The sequence below is a fragment of the Eubalaena glacialis genome, chromosome 3, assembly GCF_028564815.1.
Source record: "Eubalaena glacialis isolate mEubGla1 chromosome 3, mEubGla1.1.hap2.+ XY, whole genome shotgun sequence".
Taxonomy (NCBI): Eukaryota; Metazoa; Chordata; class Mammalia; order Artiodactyla; family Balaenidae; genus Eubalaena; species Eubalaena glacialis.
In genome coordinates, this window is record NC_083718.1 from 148,777,736 (window position 1) to 148,794,724 (window position 16,989).

Below are 16,989 nucleotides of genomic sequence, written 5' to 3' on the forward strand. Positions count from 1 at the left end.
TATGGGACAACTGTTTAAAAAAAGAAAAAGAAGAAGAAAGAAAAGAACAGGAAAGGAAACATGGGGAGGGGCAGGCTTCTGCCCCATATTCCATCTGTGTGCGACAGCTGTGACCTGCTTGAACCACCTACCCCTTGAGTGAAAAGGAAGTTTAGTCTTTGCAGATTTCAGTCTTTGACCGGAGAGGGCTAATTGTGATTGTGGTTTTGGTGAAATAGATTGAAATTGAGCTCAAGTCAGCAGTTCATTTCAAGTATTTTCAAAAAAAATTTTTTTAATTCATAGATCCACTAAACTTGTAATAATTGAGAGATTGCTGCTTCTGGCAGAACGCTATGTGATCACTATAGAGGTAAGCCTCTCTTCTTTGTAAAGCAACTTTATCATCCTATAATTAGTCTCAATGTGTTAGGAGTGTATTTTTGTGACATTTAACAGTGGCGCTGTGCATCTCACTTGCTGTATCTTTTGACTTGCTGTATCTTTTTCAAGGATTTTTACTCTGTTCCCCGAACTATTCTACCTCATGGTGCCTCATTCCATGGACATCTTTTAACTCTTAATGTTACTTATGAGTCTACCAAAGATACCTTCACTGTAGAGGTAGGTTTACATTAAGCTCTGAAGCCATTTCCATATTGTCATGTTATTTTCATAAGAACACTGTTGATTGAGATTGAACACTGTTGTTGATTTAGCTGCATGAATGACTATTCTAAAAGCTGTTTGGAAAACAAATTTAGAATAAAGACCTGAAATGAAAGGAAGCTGATAGGGTATAAGCAGACTCATAAGTAAATACATAATATCAGGTGATAATGAGTGTTATAAAAAAGAAGACAGCAGGATAAGATGGGTATACATGACATATTTTAGGTAAGAATGGATAGGGAAGGTCTCTGAGGTGATCACATTTGAACAGAGACTTGAATGAAGTGACAGAGTTAGCCATTTCTGGGGAAGAGCATTCCACACAAAGGGAGCAGCAGGTACAAAGGTCCTGAGGTGGGAGTTTGTTTGATTTATTCAGTGACAAGGAAAGTGGCTGGTGTGACTAGAGCACAGTGAGAAGGGGAAGAATGGAAGACACTCCAGTGGAAGAAGGACTTGAGATTTCATTCCATGCATGCTGGGGGATGGAGTATGGAAGAGAATATTTAATTACTGCAAGAGGGAAGCCTCACAAGGGCAGGATTCTTGTCTTTGGGTTCTCTGCTGTGTTCCCAGGTTCTGGAACAGTGCCTGGTACATAACAGATGCTCGCTAATAGTTGTTTAAATTGATGAATAAGTGAATTACTCAGAACAGTGTTTCATTTCATTTTACAGGCTCACAGTAATGAAACCATAGGGAGTGTCCGGTGGAAGATAGCCAAGCAGTTGTGTTCTCCAGTGGATAGTATACAGATATTTACAAATGATAGTCTGGTAGGTGTAAATAAACATTTTGTGGCACTTTAGTCTGATATCAGTATTTTCCTTCTCAATAATTAAGAAACCACTTTTTACAGCTGACAGTGAATAAAGATCAAAAGCTCCTCCACCAGCTGGGCTTTTCTGACGAGCAGATCCTCACAGTAAAGACTTCTGGCAGTGGGACCCCGTCTGGGAGCTCCGCAGATTCCTCAACCAGCTCCAGCAGCAGCAGTAGCGGCGTGTTTAGTTCATCATATGCCATGGAGCAGGTATTGAGCGATAATATTCAAGTTCAAAACAAGAACGTAACATCATTAAGTTTTGCCTTCGGCCCATATAGATTTGCATGATTATGTCCTTTTCTCTCAGACAAGTCCTGCCCCTTCAGAACTGTATCACTGAGAAATGCTGGGATTCAGTGGGAAGAAGAAGATACACAATTTGTCAGTCTTCTGAACCACAGAATCTTCTGAGTCTGAGTGATTCTTCCTGGCCACTGCTTGCTGCTCCTCTCATGTATCTCTCTTCATTGATTCATTGATTCTCCTCTCCTGGGTCATTCCCATTAACATTCAAATGTGCTGTGCTATTTCTACCATCTTTTTAATAAACCTTTTTTCACCCCAATTTCAGCTTCAGTTCCTGTCCCCATTCTCTCCTTCCCAAATCAGCGAAGCTCCTCGAAAGGGTTGTCTAAGCTCTCTTTACCATACTCTCTTGACCCCTCTCAAAAATAAACGCTGCAAGGTGATCTGTCACGTCCACCTCTCAATCCTCATCTTCTTGACGTTTCATCAGACTTGATCCATGTGATCACTTCCCCTTGAAATACTTTTTCCCCTTGGCTTTCAGGACCCCCCCGGCTCCGCCCTCCCGCTCTGGTTCTCCCTCTTTGGTCTCCTCTGCTGCCTCCTTTTCACCTCCCCAATCTGTGTACAAAGAAGTTCCCTGGCTCAGTCCTTTGACCTTTCCTCTGTCTACGCTCATTCCCTTAGGAGTCTCATCCAGTTTCAAAGCGTTATATATTGTATACATATTGATAACACCCCAATTTTTATCTTTAGCTTGAAGTCTAGGTACATGGAACCAACTAGTTAATCAGCATCTCCTCGTAAATGTGTGATAGACATCCCAGTCCTAACATCCAAAACTGAGCTCCTGATATCCCCTTTCCCACCACCTCGCCCCTAACCCAAACCTCTTCATCCCAGTCTTGCCGTATTTCAGATAATGCCTATTTCATTCTTCTAGTGGCTCATGCCAAAATCCTTGGGTCCCTTCTTTCTCTCATAGCCCTATCCGTCAGCAAATCCTTGACTCTACCTTTAAAATTCATCTAGAATCTAGCTCCTTTTCTCTGCCTCCACAGCTTCCACACCAATCCAAGCAGCCATCATCGCTCATCTGGAGGGTTTCAGTAGTTCTCTAACTGGTCTCAGGGCTTCTGCCCTTATACCAGTTCAGTCTCTGTGTAGCACCCAGCAGCCCATGATCTTTTTAAACAGAGTCAGATTACGCCACTCAGCTCAGACTCTCCAGCGGCTCCCATCTCACTCAGAGTAAGAGCCAGAGTCTTTCCTGGGACCTTCAGGGCCTACTTGGTCTATCCCCTCCACTGAGATGTTCCCCCATGACCCAGCCTCACTCTCACCACTCCAGCTGCACTGGCCTCCATGTTGGTCCTCAAACATAGTGGGCCCTGTGCACTTGCTCTTCTCTGTGCTTGTAATGTTCTTTCCTGATGCCCTTGTGGTTCTTTCTCACTTCCTTCAGCCTTCACTCAAATGTTGCCTTCTTGGTGAGCCTTCTTTGGCAGTCCTGTCTAAACTTTCCACCTATTCCTACTCCTGCACGTCTCATTTCCCTTCCCTACTTTATTTTTGCCTAACATACTGTATATTTTATTTACCTTGTTTAATGTCTCTCTCTCTCCCCCCAGTGAAATGTAAGCTCCTTGAGAGCAGACCTTTGTCTGTTTTGCTCACTGCTGTATTTCCAGCACCTAAAACAGTGCCTAGAACATAATAGGTAATCAGTATTTGTTGAAGATTTTATGAATCAGGGTTTTTTGTACCTTCTGTCTGCCAGGAACTGAGCTCAGCACCAGGGGTACAAAACTAACAAGACCATTCAGCTCTTTATGCTTTTATAGTCTAGAAAGTAAGATAATGCCAGCCCTCGTGTGAAATAAAGGTATTTAAATGACAAAGAGGGATTTTTTTCATAGTTATTATATATAGTCCTTTCATTTAATTACAAATGTAAGATCTTTGCATGGCTGTCTCTTTAACTTAGAGAGCATAGCCTTGCTTACAGATACCACAGAACCCTGCAGGGTTAATGTTAGTATTGTGCCGTTTCTTAAAAAGTAACTATTCTTATATGTAGTGAGAATTTAAGAACGAAATCATACTCAGAGCAGTATTATGACAGTTCATCAGCAACAGAAATGACGTACATAGCATCTTTGAGTTTAACATTTTTAAACTGTCTCATATTTATCCTGAATTTATTAAAAACCTTCCCAAACAGAAATATATTCTATAGTGATGTCTAGCTTTTTTATTTCTTATACCAGAAAATAGTTCTTTAATCACATCTGAATCTCTTCTATACAGTTGTATCCATTTTTTTTCACCTTTAAAAAAAACAGGCCAACTTCTTTTTCTCAACTTAAATTACATATATATCTATGTGGTTGTGTGCGAGTGTGTGTGTGTATATCACTTTGAATTTGCTTTTTTTTTTTTTTTTTAATACGGTTGACTCCTGTTATTTATTTATTTTTTCACAACTCGCACACACACACTGTATTTTATTTTTACAAGAGATAAATAAACTGACACCAAGCATTGTAAATGGATGACCACAACAAAAGCAACAATGATTGCAATTACCAAGCACGAAACACACTCATACTGTGTCATAATATTGACATTCAGTCCACTAATCCTCCACTGTAACAGCTCCTTTACTTTGCAGTGAAAATTGATTTGTATATTTTTTGTCTCTGAGTCCTTGTGGGATTTTTTTTTTTTATTCAAACAGTCACAAAAATTATAATCATCCTCATCAGTTCACTCAGTCCCATGTAATTAATTTTTTTTTTCATCTTGATCTTTTATTAGCACTTTTATGAATTCATCAGTTTTCCATTAGAGTTCTGAATGAATTTGCTTTTAAATCACTCTGCCTTGTTTGCTCCTGCCAAGCTATGATCAGCTTCCAGCGGTGCCCACCCTCCGTTCTGTTCATCACATCTGCCCTTTCTTTTGCCCCTCTGCCGCTGCCTGCTTTTTGGTGCCTTGGCCCCTTCGCCAGCAGGTGGTAGGAGAAGAGAGCCCAGGTGCTGAGCACGCTAGGAGGGGGAGTGTCCCCTCACTCTGTGTTCCCGTGCGTTGTTGTTTGAGGCAGATAAGCACCATGCGTCCCTCAAGTTTTGCAGTGGCCAGTCTTTAAGAACCAGTAATTTTATTGTTTGTAACTTGGATTAGAAAAGGAGAAAATTATTTTGTAAATTTGCATTTATGTTTTGCTTCCTCCCTCAGGAGAAATCCCTCCCTGGTGTTGTGATGGCACTTGTGTGTAATGTATTTGACATGCTTTACCAGCTGGCCAATCTAGAGGAGCCAAGGTAAATAGAAATGTTTACGAAGCTTGAAAGAGAGAAAGTTATTAAAGTTAGGGAACCCAGTAAATGTTCACTTGAAACGTATATTACTTCACATCCCATACTATAAATGACTTTGTTATTGAAACTGGTTTGTGTGAAAAAAAACTAATATTTGAAAAATTTCAGGATAACTCTACGAGTACGGAAGCTTCTGCTCTTAATACCCACTGATCCAGCCATTCAGGAAGCCCTTGATCAACTTGATTCTTTAGGAAGAAAGGTATGAGTATCTTGGATAGTTATTTAACAGGCATGGGAATTTTATGTCATGATTCAGTGAAAATACAGCATGACATCACATTAAGGTCATACGATATCATCTTTCCCATAACAGTTTTTTTTTTCTTTAGAAAAATACTTTTGCTGTAAAATACCTTTGCTGTAAATAATGATATCAAATTTTAGAACTGGAAGAGCCTTTAATATCATCTGCTTCCACCTCCTTCATGTTTTATATTAGGAAACCCAAGCACAGAGTGATGAACGGTCTTGGCTAGGGTCAGACTCTAGTTCTGATTCAGTTGAGATACTTTTCTTCTGTCATGATGCCTCTCTGAATGTGGTTGTTGTATATGTTTGAGTTGCTTGCATAAATGGGTTATCATTTAATATTTTCACAGTTGATATTTAAAGTTCCTTTTGTTTAATGTTTAGAATCTTGTTCCTGAAGAGTTGTATATATATAATGAAATTGCGTTTTATCTATAATACTGTTCGTGTTCTCAGAATAAATTCATTTAGATCAAAGCTGTTAGAACTAAGTTATGAATTTTGTATTTCAGTGATTATAGTTTAGATGAGCTCATAATTGTGTCACATGTACCTTATATATTAATTTGAGGAAGAAGAGAACTAATGTAATTGAAAACTATATTACTCGTACTAACTAAAAAAATTATAGAAACTGCTGCACTGCAATCTTACAATTTAATTATCAATGTTTGGTGGTACAAATTTTATTTATTTATTATTTTAATTAATTTAATTGTTTTATTTTGGCTGCGAGGGCTCTTCACTGCAGCACGCAGGCTTCCCTAGTTGCAGCGCGAGGGCTCTAGAGTGCATGGGCTCAGTAGTTGCGGCGCGCGAGCTTAGTTGCGGTATGTGGGATCTTAGTTCCCCAGCCAGGGATCGAACCCATGCCCCCTGCATTGGGAACGCAGAGTCTTAACCACTGGACCACCAGGGAAGTCTCCTAGTGGTACAAATTTTAAAAACATGGAAACAAATTAGGATGACCCCACTAGTGTTGCTTAGAATACAATCCCAGAAGCATTCCTGTAGGATTGGAATGCTGTTGAGCATTTACTGTCTGTGTGATGGAGTTCAGTGCTTTGTTAATAATTAGAGTGATGTGGCTTTGAGGTTAATTTTTAGAAAATTTCATTGATTTGATTATATTAAAGTCGGAAAAAATATTAGAGTATGTAGTGATATCTGCTTCTCTTTAATTTGTGCTTTTGAGCTGTATATTCCTTTTTTCTTTCTATTAAACTTAGAAAACATTGCTGTCTGAAACAAGTGCTCAGTCTTCAAAATCTCCATCCCTCTCTTCCAAGCAGCAGCATCAGCCAAGCGCCAGTTCAATTTTAGAAAGTCTGTTTCGATCTTTCGCTCCAGGAATGTCCACCTTCAGAGTGCTCTACAACTTAGAAGTAAGAAAGCCTCATTTCTTTTTATTTCATTTTAACAGATTCATTTTGGCCTAAAGGTTCATGCTTTCAGATATCAGAAATAAGTAAATAGGTTTCTATTATTATTGAATGGTTTGTTTAAAAAAATTAGTTTTAAAAAAAGTAAAACATAGAATATAAATTGAAGTATTTTGTTGTTTTGGACTTTGAAAATGCTCAGTTTTCTTTTTCAGTTTATACCTGTGTGCATTGTTATACTTGCAAAATAGCATGTAAATAAATAACTAGGAAGCGTTATGTATTAAAATGTGTCATTATCTTCCTCTGGAAGTTTTGCAAGTCTGTATAACATCAGTTACTAGTCCTCAGCCTTCTTGTTATTAAATGCATCCTAACTTTTTTAAAAAGCTGTTGTAATTTGTTGCCATTAATGAAGCTTTATAAGGAGTTTGTCAGGAGTCACATTAACATTATTATTTCAAGGTTAAAAAAAAAGAATTGAAAGAATTTGAACAAAAGAATATTTTTATTACCCTTCTTCCCAATAGTAGCTTTAAACTAGTAGATTTAGTTCAGTAAACATTTACTAACTGTTTACTGTCTACAAGTCATTGTGGTATTTAAAGGGTCAGAGTTGAAAAGACAAGATAATTGCTCCAAGATCTTATGAGTAAGACATAGGGGAGGCTGGATAGGCTGAGTCATGAAATGAAAGCAGTAACAAAGCAGTGTGGAGAGTGGCCCACTCTTGGAGGATGAGGGGCTAGACCCTCAGGCCACTTAAGATCTGGAGAAAATAAAGCCCTGAATGATTTTGCTTTGCCCTAAGATGTTCTATCCAGTCAGTTATTTATTAAGGAATCCAGATCAGTGCCTAAGCAACCTTAATCATCAAATTACCATTTATCTTCAGTAGGTTTTGAATCACAACAAAGGTCATAATTGGTAGGAAGGTACCTGCTTGGGCATTTTTTCCAAGTTTTATTTCATCTGACAATCTAATTTGGAGTATAAAATTACATTCATTCATTTTTATGTTTCACTCATTTATATGGTGGAGCTGTGATAACATTTCATATTTGCCTTAAAATAATCATTCTTATGAAAACATTTGTTGGGTTCAAAAGGAGAAAATATCTAGCAAATATTTTAAAAATAAAATATGTCCTTATTTCTTGCAGATGTTTAAAAATGCATACAATATTCCAAAATAGAAAATTACCTAGAAACTTTTGGCTAACTCAAGCTTATGAAATTTGCATCTTACAATTGCTGCCAGATTTGTCATTTGCTTTTGAATGATTGTCTCAAAAAGTTAAGGTATAAATTTTAACACCCACATTTGAGAGCACCCAGAGAAACAGAATGGCCCAACAGTGGGTCTAGCTTGTCATTGGCTACCTAGATTGCATTATCTTAGAGCCAAAGGACTATATAAATTATCTCCGGTATAATTTTAGGACTTCTGATTAACTGGAAATTCCTCTGATAGGTTTTCTTTTGCTTGACACAAAAAATGTAGAAAACCTAACACTCCCAGAGCACTTATTTTTACTATTACCTGCAAGGTTAATGTCCTTGCATTTCGATCTTTAACTTATGTTTGCCTACTAGGAAAATTCAAAGTGGATATTCCAAATACCCATTCCTTTGGAGAAACCTTCCGTCTTCACTAAATTGTCCATTAAGCATGGGGAGTGTGTGCATGTGGCTGTTGACATTCAGGAGGGGTTAGGATAGCACAGGGTTCCCATTCTCCTGTGTGATGCTTGTGATCTGAGGCTGGGGAGCCTGTTTCCCAAAGGGCAGCTTAGGAAGAAAGCATCTTTAAACAAAAATACCACATTAAAAATCTAAGCTCGTAAAACTAATAGGTTCATAGAAGCAGATTTTTTTGAATAGAAAAGGATCTTGAATTACATCTAGATTAAAACCTTGGGGAAACTGCGGCAATGAGCTTTAAAATTTTTTAAAAAATCATTACTAAATAAGCAGTTGTTTACTGGGCAATTGTTTTGTGCCAGTGCTTGTACTACAGCACCTTAAGCTTGTGTTATCTTACTTACAAACAATCCTCTGGTAAAGGTAATTATTGTCCTCATTTACCTGATGAAAAACCTGAGGCAAAAAAGGAAAATTACACATCTGAGATCTTTCAGCTAGTCGGTGGTAAAACTAGAATGTGAGCTAGATTTGTAGTCTCATACCACAGTATGATTATTTATGTGAAATAATTCTCTACTATACCAGAATATTTAGTTGAGCTTTCCTTTAGGTGGGTATTGCAGTGTTATAAAAGGGGCATGGATATTAGAGTGAGGCACATCTGGACTCGAATTCTAACTATGTGACCTCAGGTGGGAAGTCACTTAACCTCTCAGGTCTCAGTCTTTACCTGTAGAGTAAAATACCTGTGCTGTGCATAGTGAGATTGAGAGAGAATGCATGTTAAGTACCTCACCTTATGCCTAGTACTTTGTAGATAGGTGCTCAGTAAATAGGAGTTAGAATCATTATCAGGCAACTCATCCAGCATTTATAATAAATGGGCTGTTTTATAAGACTTTAGTTTATATACTTTTTCTAGAACATACCAGCATAACACATAATGTTACCTGCTCTTATCTAAGTCTGGGAGCCTGAGACCTTCACATTTGCTGGTTTCATAAAAAGAAGAACACACCAGCTCTCTTAAAAACAGAAAGGTTTTTCATGCTAAGTAAACGGAACTTGGAAAATGTGATTATTTTATTTGTGAAACATCAGCCTCCTTATACTACTGGGGGTAAAAAAAAGAGCAGCATTTAAAGAGATTCTGACTCAAATTGTCTGATTGTTTTACTTAGTATAAAGGAGTAATTTCAACTGGAAATGTTGGGATGATTAACTGTGCTTATCTTTTTCCAAGGTTCTAAGCTCCAAACTCATGCCAACAGCTGATGATGACATGGCAAGAAACTGTGCAAAATCCTTTTGTGAGAACTTCCTCAAAGCAGGAGGTTTGAGGTTAGAGTTTTGATATTATGTTATATGAATTGCAGGAAATGAATCTAGTTATTTTAGTTAATTTCTCCTGCCAAGCCTTGCTTATTCTTACAAGGCATTATGTGAAGCATTATGAGAGTTATAATAAGAAGGAATGATGTTTTAGTCTTTGGAATATTTTAACTCATTTTATGACTTTTGATTATTTGGAAAGCTGACAGAAGCATGTCTCTTCCTCTCTGGTAGTGAGGGAAATTCTCGAGTAGAGGAGAGAAGGCTTACTGTTCCTGTTCATTCCCACATGAGTTTGAGATAAGGTGAATCTGATTGTCGGTAATCTATGTTGTGCAAGGCATTAGTGCTGGGGATGCAAAGATATTATCCCTGCCCTTGAGAGCCACATGGTTTAATAAAGAATAACAAACAGTTATTGTAAGTATCAAAACAGAGGCTTATAAAAAGTGCTTTGTGGTGTGGAGAAGAAAGCAGTGGTTAAATGGTTAGATTTGCTTAGGATAATAAGAGTAGGAAACGCTTCCCAGAAAGTGACATTTGAGCTAGGAATTGAGAGGTGAGTCGCCATTCCCTAGGTAAATAAGGGGAAAAGGGCACTCTAAGCCAGAGGTGGGGTGGGGATGAGTGAAAGCATCATGGACTGTCTTGGGAAGTACAGTTGCCTAGTGAGGCTAGAGCAAAGGGTAAAGGAGAGAAATATGTAAAGAGGGGTCACATTGAGGAATTTCAGCATTATCTTGTAGACCATGGAAAAACAGGAGGTTTCTCAGCCAGGAGTTACCTAGAACAGTTACTCTGGCTACAGTGGAGAAGATGAATGGAAGTGGGAGGGAGAGGCTGGAGGCAGGGAGAACTATAAGAACTATGACTGTTCCAGAGGAGAGGTGACAGTTTCTAAATATGGGACAGTGTGGTAGAAGGACATTTATAAGGTGAAATAGGCACGTCTTTATGACTAGATATAGGGTAGGAACATTTATAAAATAGCCTGTGATTTCTAGCTTGGGAGAGTGTGTGAATGGTGAATCTTTAATGCATATGGGAAATAAATACGGAACGAGATGGAGGAAACTGAGAGAGTCAAGAATTTGACTGCACACAAGGTCCCTGTGAGTCATGTGAAGGGGATGGTTTGGACATGATGCTCTCGAGAGAAGTGGAGAATGGCACTAGAGGTTCAGGGAGACATCAGTGTGTAAGTAAAGCCTTAGGGCATAAGCAGCTGGCCAAGTGTCGCGTGGCAAGTGTAAGGACGGGAAGCAGAATCAGTAAGTAGAAATCTCTGCTTTATGTTGAGTGAGAAGAAGGAGGTGACAGGAGTTTGAAGGGTAGAATAACTGAGGGAAAAGTTTGCTCTTCTGTTTTGATTTTAATTTGTAGAAGACTTGATTCTCGTTGTAGGCTGACTAAAAGGGGCCGATGAAAAAGAAAAGAATAAAGATAAAAGAAAGGGGGATGATCAACCGATGGGGCTAAGTTCCACGGCAGTTGGAAGTAGATTTGCTCCAGAAAGAAGTAGGCTTGCCATTTCCTCTAGGGGAGGAAGGAGTGAAGACCAACTTGAAGTTTGAGCAGAGGGTGATTGAAGGAATTCCTGTCTGGAGGCCTTCAGGGGAAGAGAAGTTAGGTGAGACCTTGAGGAGATAAAGGGTGTGGGAAAAAGAGAAGTGGAACTAGAAGGTTAAAACTCATTTCAGATCACTCAGCCAATTACAGAGCTGTGCTAATAAAGGCATTTTACTTCTGGCTTATTTTTGAATGTCAGTTAACGTACGTGCCTGCATTGTTCTAAGCACTGGGAACAGAGCAGTGAATAGATGAAACAAAAATCCATGTCCTCATGAAGCTTACAGTCTGGAACAGAAGACAAACAATAAACGAAGAAGTAAAAGTGTATGTCAGGTGGTGATAAGAGCTGTAGAGAAAAATAAGACAAGAGTGGATGGAGAGGGTTTGAGATCCGGTGGGGTGATCAGGGAAAGCTTCACTGATGGGGTGACATTTTACAAAGACCTGAAGGAGCTGAGGGAGCAAGACCTGGAGATACGGGGGGAAAGCTGTCCAGAGGAGCATCCAGTGCGAGCCCCTGTGTGGGCGAACCTGGTGCCTGCGAAGCTGGCAAGGGTCCAGTGTGGTTGGGGCCAAGTGAGGGGGCAGGGTAGGAAGCATGAGGTCACAGAGATACCAGAGGTCTGGTTATGCAGGGTCTTACAAGCTACTATGAAGGAAATAGGAAGCCATGGGAGGATTTTGTGCAGAGCAGTTCCATGGTGACCTCCATTTTTAAAGGATCTCTGGTTGATCTTTTGAGAATAGATTTTGGCGGTGAAACATCAAGAGTAGAATCAGGAAGAACAGTTGGGAAGCTTTTGCAGCAATATAGGTGGTAGTGGATATGAAAAACAAGCTTTGTGGAATACACCAATTCTGGACATATTTTTGAATTGACAGTTCTACTAGTACCAAGATAGCAGTTGATCGGTGCACTCAAAACCAGTTAGTGAGAAGAACCATCCAAACACTCTGTGTTGGTTATCTTTTTGGCTAAGGAAGGAGTCTAATTCTAAATGGACCAGGAGGGTTATATGTACCATAGGAAATAACTGTAAAAGGAATATGTATGATCCATTTATAGGTAAAGATCTTGTAGAAATTTTAAGTAACTGATAACATTTATAAGCAATCAAATTACTTACAGAAAATTTCCTATGAAAGAAATAGAAGTCTTTAATGTCTGCCTTTTTTTTTTTCTTTTCTTTGAAGTTTGGTTGTAAATGTCATGCAGAGGGATTCCATCCCATCAGAAGTAGACTATGAAACAAGGCAGGGAGTTTATTCCATCTGCCTACAACTTGCAAGGTATGTAAATATATTGCGTTAGTCTCAGAAGGCAATTCTTGACTTTTTCTTCCAAATCCCATCCTTTAAAATAGTATGAAATGACCTTGACTAAGCCTAGCTTTTTGTTTGCTTTTAAGATTTTTACTTGTGGGACAAACATTGCCGACATTATTAGAAGAGGACCTCACCAAAGACGGCATAGAAGCACTTACTTCTCGCCCATTCCGAAATGTCAGCCGGCAGACAAGCAGGCAGATGTCCTTATGTGGTACCCCAGAAAAGTCATCCTATCGACAGCTGTCAGTGTCTGACAGGTCTTCCATTAGGGTTGAGGAAATCATCCCTGCTGCTCGAGTCGCAATACAAGTAAGTGATTTGTGTATTCAAGAAATATTAAGTACTTCCTATTTAGAAGGCACTGGTGGTGGTGTGCAGATATAAAAATTACTGACATGAATATTGCCTTCAAGAAGGTTATGGTAAGAAAGAGATCACTAGTGCAGAAATAACTGTAATTCAGGTAGAAGATACCAAATGTTATAAGAGAACTACAAAGGCAAAACATTCTACAGGCCGTGAGAGGAGGTGGAATAAATTATCTTCATGTCTGGCTATCACGGATGATTTTATGTAGGAGGTGGCATTTGAGCTAGGCCTTCAAGAATAGGTAGGGATTCTATATACAGAGATTAGCTTGGAGAGAGGATAGTTGTTCAAGCAAAAGGAAGGGCGTGAGCAGTTAGAGAGAAAGCCAGAGCCTGTGTGGGTGGTCACACAGTGGTTCACATAGGCCAAAATGCAGAATGTGGAAGAGGGGAAACTGTGAAAACAAAATTGGTGATGGGTAATTTGAAGCCAGAACATGGAGAGTAGAGTCTCTGTATTACAAGTAGCAGAGGGGTAGTGAAAGTCTTTGAACAGTATGGAAGCATGGAAAAGACTATCTTGTGGATGATCTTGGAGGGAAACGAGTCTCAAAACTGAGAGTGGGAGGAGGTTATTGAAGTCAGCGGGATGTGTTCAAGTACTACCTTTTCTCACAACACTCTTTCCATACTTCCTTAGACAATGGAAGTCAGTGATTTCACGTCTACTGTGGCTTGTTTCATGAGATTGTCATGGGCTGCAGCTGCAGGACGGCTTGACCTCGTTGGGAGTAGCCAACCAATTAAAGAAAGTAATTCTCTGTTTCCTGCTGGAATTCGAAACAGACTCAGCAGTTCAGGTACTGATTAAAAAGGGTAAAGTAATTAGAATATTGGGCAGGAAGTAGCTGTAAGAATCATCTTTGTATAGGTTGTTCAGAGTCACAGAAAGGAGAAAGCCTTTTCTCTTGTTTTTGAGCGTAAGCTAAAACTAAATGTTTCTGAACATCAAGATAAACACTCTAGATTTGTGCACGTTCAAATATGCATGTATGCATATGCATACTTCATTTATGTATGTCATACTAAGAGAAAAAAAAAAAAGGTTATAAATACAGAATATAGAGAAACCAAGCAGAGTTTTAGCTTGCTGAGTGTAAAAGTATAGTGAGGCCAATAATCGTGGCTGTAATAAAAATTCATCTAGAATTTTTACCTGGAAAAATCATTTTCTTGGTTTGGCCTGTTATTTTCTGTTAGGCCTTTATAAATAGCTTTATTTCTCAGCTTCATTTGGTTTCCCTGCTCAATCTATGTGTGTGGATATACCTCAATAGTAAAAAGTTTTTAAACTGTATGACATACACACAGTAAAGTGCAGAAATGCTAAATATATAGGATTTTTAGGGTTTTTACATATGTGTAACCCATCTAAATCAAGATAAGGAACATTTCTAATACCCCAGGACTCCCACATGCCTCCAAAATTGCAATGTTCTTACTTCTATCACCTGAAACTAGTTTTGCCTCATAAACATATTTTTTAATGGTTCCAAATGTGTTTTAAGTACAGAGCAATGAGGTTCAAATCAAGTGATTAAGTCTCTCTTGTTTCTTAGCCTAAAGTGTCTTCTTGAACTCTTTACTTTCACTTGAGGATTATGGGACTCATTAAAGGATATTATAATCTCAGGGGTCCTGTGGGATCCACAGTAACCTTCTGCTTGCCTGTTTCCAGGAAGCAATTGCAGCTCTGGAAGTGAAGGGGACCCGGTAGCTCTGCACGCAGGCATCTGTGTGCGACAACAGTCCGTGTCCACCAAAGACTCACTGATTGCGGGAGAGGCTTTGTCTCTTCTTGTTACGTGCTTGCAGCTTCGGAGCCAGCAACTGGGTATGCAGGAGGCTTACTTGCCATTCATCTCTTTTAGTAAAAGACCAGGTTTCTGTTGGGAATTATTTCTATCCCTTCATAGATAAGGTCATATTAATAGAAATGGCAAAGGGGAAAGTTGGCATGTGGAATAGGTAAGAATAGTGCTAGAGTACTTAAATTCTGAACAAGTATTTATTGAGCACCTTCTATATACAAGGTTCCACAGTAGATGTTACAGGGCAGTATGTCTACTCTCCAGGAGCTTACCATCTAGTGGAGGAATTAAAACAACCCAAAGTTGTATGTCATAAACTATAGAAGTAGAATTATATATCAATTCCTAAACTGATAATGACTCCAGTATTAAAAATTATGAAACTTAAGATTTGCTCTTTTGTCTTTATTGTTGGTTTTGGCAAACTAGGGCTGTTGCTAATCATACTTTTAACATTAGACACCTCAGGGCTCAGTCCCTCATCTCTGTCTGCACTCATTCTCGCCACATAATCACATCCACGTTCACAGCCTTAAATTCCCTCTGTGTGCTGATAACACTTAAATTTGGCTCTACGGCCTGGACCGCTCCCCTGACATCTCCACTTAGATATCAGATAGACTTCCCAAAATTAACATGTCCAGAACTGAACTACTGGTCTGGCCCATACCGTCCAAGAGATTTCCCATCTTAATTGATAGCAGTTTTATTCTTGGAGACATCCTTCATTCCTTTTTTTCACACCCTTCTAATCTGTCAGCACATCCTTCTTCAAATTCTATCTAGATTCCACCCCTTGGACCACCTTCACTGTTAGCACCCTCTGACCTGTCATCATCTCTTACTTGGATTATAGCAGTAGTGCCCTGACTAATCTCCCTGCTTCTACCCTTGCAGTTTATTCTCCACACAATAACCAGAATGGACCTTCTAAAATGTAAGTCAGATTGTATCACTCCTCTGTTTAAAACCTTGCAGTGGCCTCTCGGTTCACACTGAGTGAAAGCCAGGTCTTTCCTAAGGCCTGACACCATCCACCCCCGTGACACCTGTGTGCCTTCACCTTCTCCCGCTCTCCCCTCATGCACCGTGCTTCAGCCACCCTGGCTTCCTGGCTGTTCCCTGACACTCAGGCACATTCCTGCCTCAGGGCCCTTGCACTGCCTGTTCCTAATTCCTGGTATGTTCTTCCCCTGCCTTTTTTAAAGAAATCGCAACCCTTCTCTCACCCACCATCACCTAAACCCTTTATTTTTTTTCTCTATCATTTGTCACTTTATCGCATACAATATAATTTCTCTACGTACTGTGTTTATTGTCATTATCCCCTCCCCAACTAGATGGTAAGCTCCGTTAAGAACAGAGACTTTTGTTCATTTTGTTCCCTGCTGAATCCTTAGCACCCAAACACTGTGTGATGTGTAGTAGGCCCTCAATAAATACTTATTCAGGGATGAGGTCTTAACAACTCCACTTTTAAAAATTGTACCGGGGGCTTCCCTGGTGGCGCAGTGGTTGAGAATCTGCCTGCCAATGCAGGGGACACGGGTTTGAGCCCTGGTCTGGGAAGATCCCACATGCCGCGGAGCAACTAGGCCCGTGAGCCACAACCACTGAGCCTGCGCGACTGGAGCCTGTGCTCCGCAACAAGAGAGACCGCGATAGTGAGAGGCCCGCGCACCGCGATGAGGAGTGGCCCCCGCTTGCCACAACTAGAGAAAGCCCTCGCACAGAAACGAAGACCCAACACAGCCATAAATAAATACATAAATAAATAAATACATACATAAATACATAAAAAAAAAAAATTGTACCAACACATCAGAGCCCTATTCTTCACTATTATTACTGATTCAGACTGCCTGTTCATAGAATTGATGATCATTATGTATTTAGTATAACATCCAAACTCATCATGTAAGATATCAAGATAAACATATAGAAAAAGTTAGATGTTTATGGGACAGTTAAATAATATCAAAAATGATTTACTTTGAGCAGAAATGCTTTTGAAGGCTTATATATGAAACTAATTCATTATGAAATGCTTTTGAGCATATACCAAACTTTTAGTTCGATTTTCCTGCAATTGTTTAATTATAGAGATATTTTCAAATCAAGTTGAAAAAATTATAACTTCAAGCTTTTTTATCATGTGTAAGTTTATTGTGGGGTACATTTTATAGTTCA

The 16,989-nt window shown here is 39.3% G+C and overlaps 1 protein-coding gene across 5 annotated transcripts in view; it reads left to right on the top strand.

Annotated features, from left to right (window-relative positions):
• The window catches only part of USP24 (ubiquitin specific peptidase 24), a 146,493-nt gene that overhangs the window by 79,304 nt on the left and 50,200 nt on the right, over window positions 1–16,989 (top strand). For 4 of the 5 annotated variants that reach the window (XM_061184164.1, XM_061184166.1, XM_061184165.1 and 1 more), the window contains 12 exons: window positions 286–352; window positions 493–603; window positions 1,329–1,427; window positions 1,511–1,684; window positions 4,964–5,049; window positions 5,215–5,308; window positions 6,588–6,743; window positions 9,631–9,728; window positions 12,486–12,581; window positions 12,701–12,929; window positions 13,629–13,788; window positions 14,667–14,822. In XM_061184164.1, coding sequence (XP_061040147.1) covers window positions 286–352; window positions 493–603; window positions 1,329–1,427; window positions 1,511–1,684; window positions 4,964–5,049; window positions 5,215–5,308; window positions 6,588–6,743; window positions 9,631–9,728; window positions 12,486–12,581; window positions 12,701–12,929; window positions 13,629–13,788; window positions 14,667–14,822 — 1,526 coding nt within the window. The remainder of the gene's footprint in view (window positions 1–285; window positions 353–492; window positions 604–1,328; window positions 1,428–1,510; window positions 1,685–4,963; window positions 5,050–5,214; window positions 5,309–6,587; window positions 6,744–9,630; window positions 9,729–12,485; window positions 12,582–12,700; window positions 12,930–13,628; window positions 13,789–14,666; window positions 14,823–16,989) is intronic. The other variant, XM_061184167.1, reaches the window with a different exon arrangement.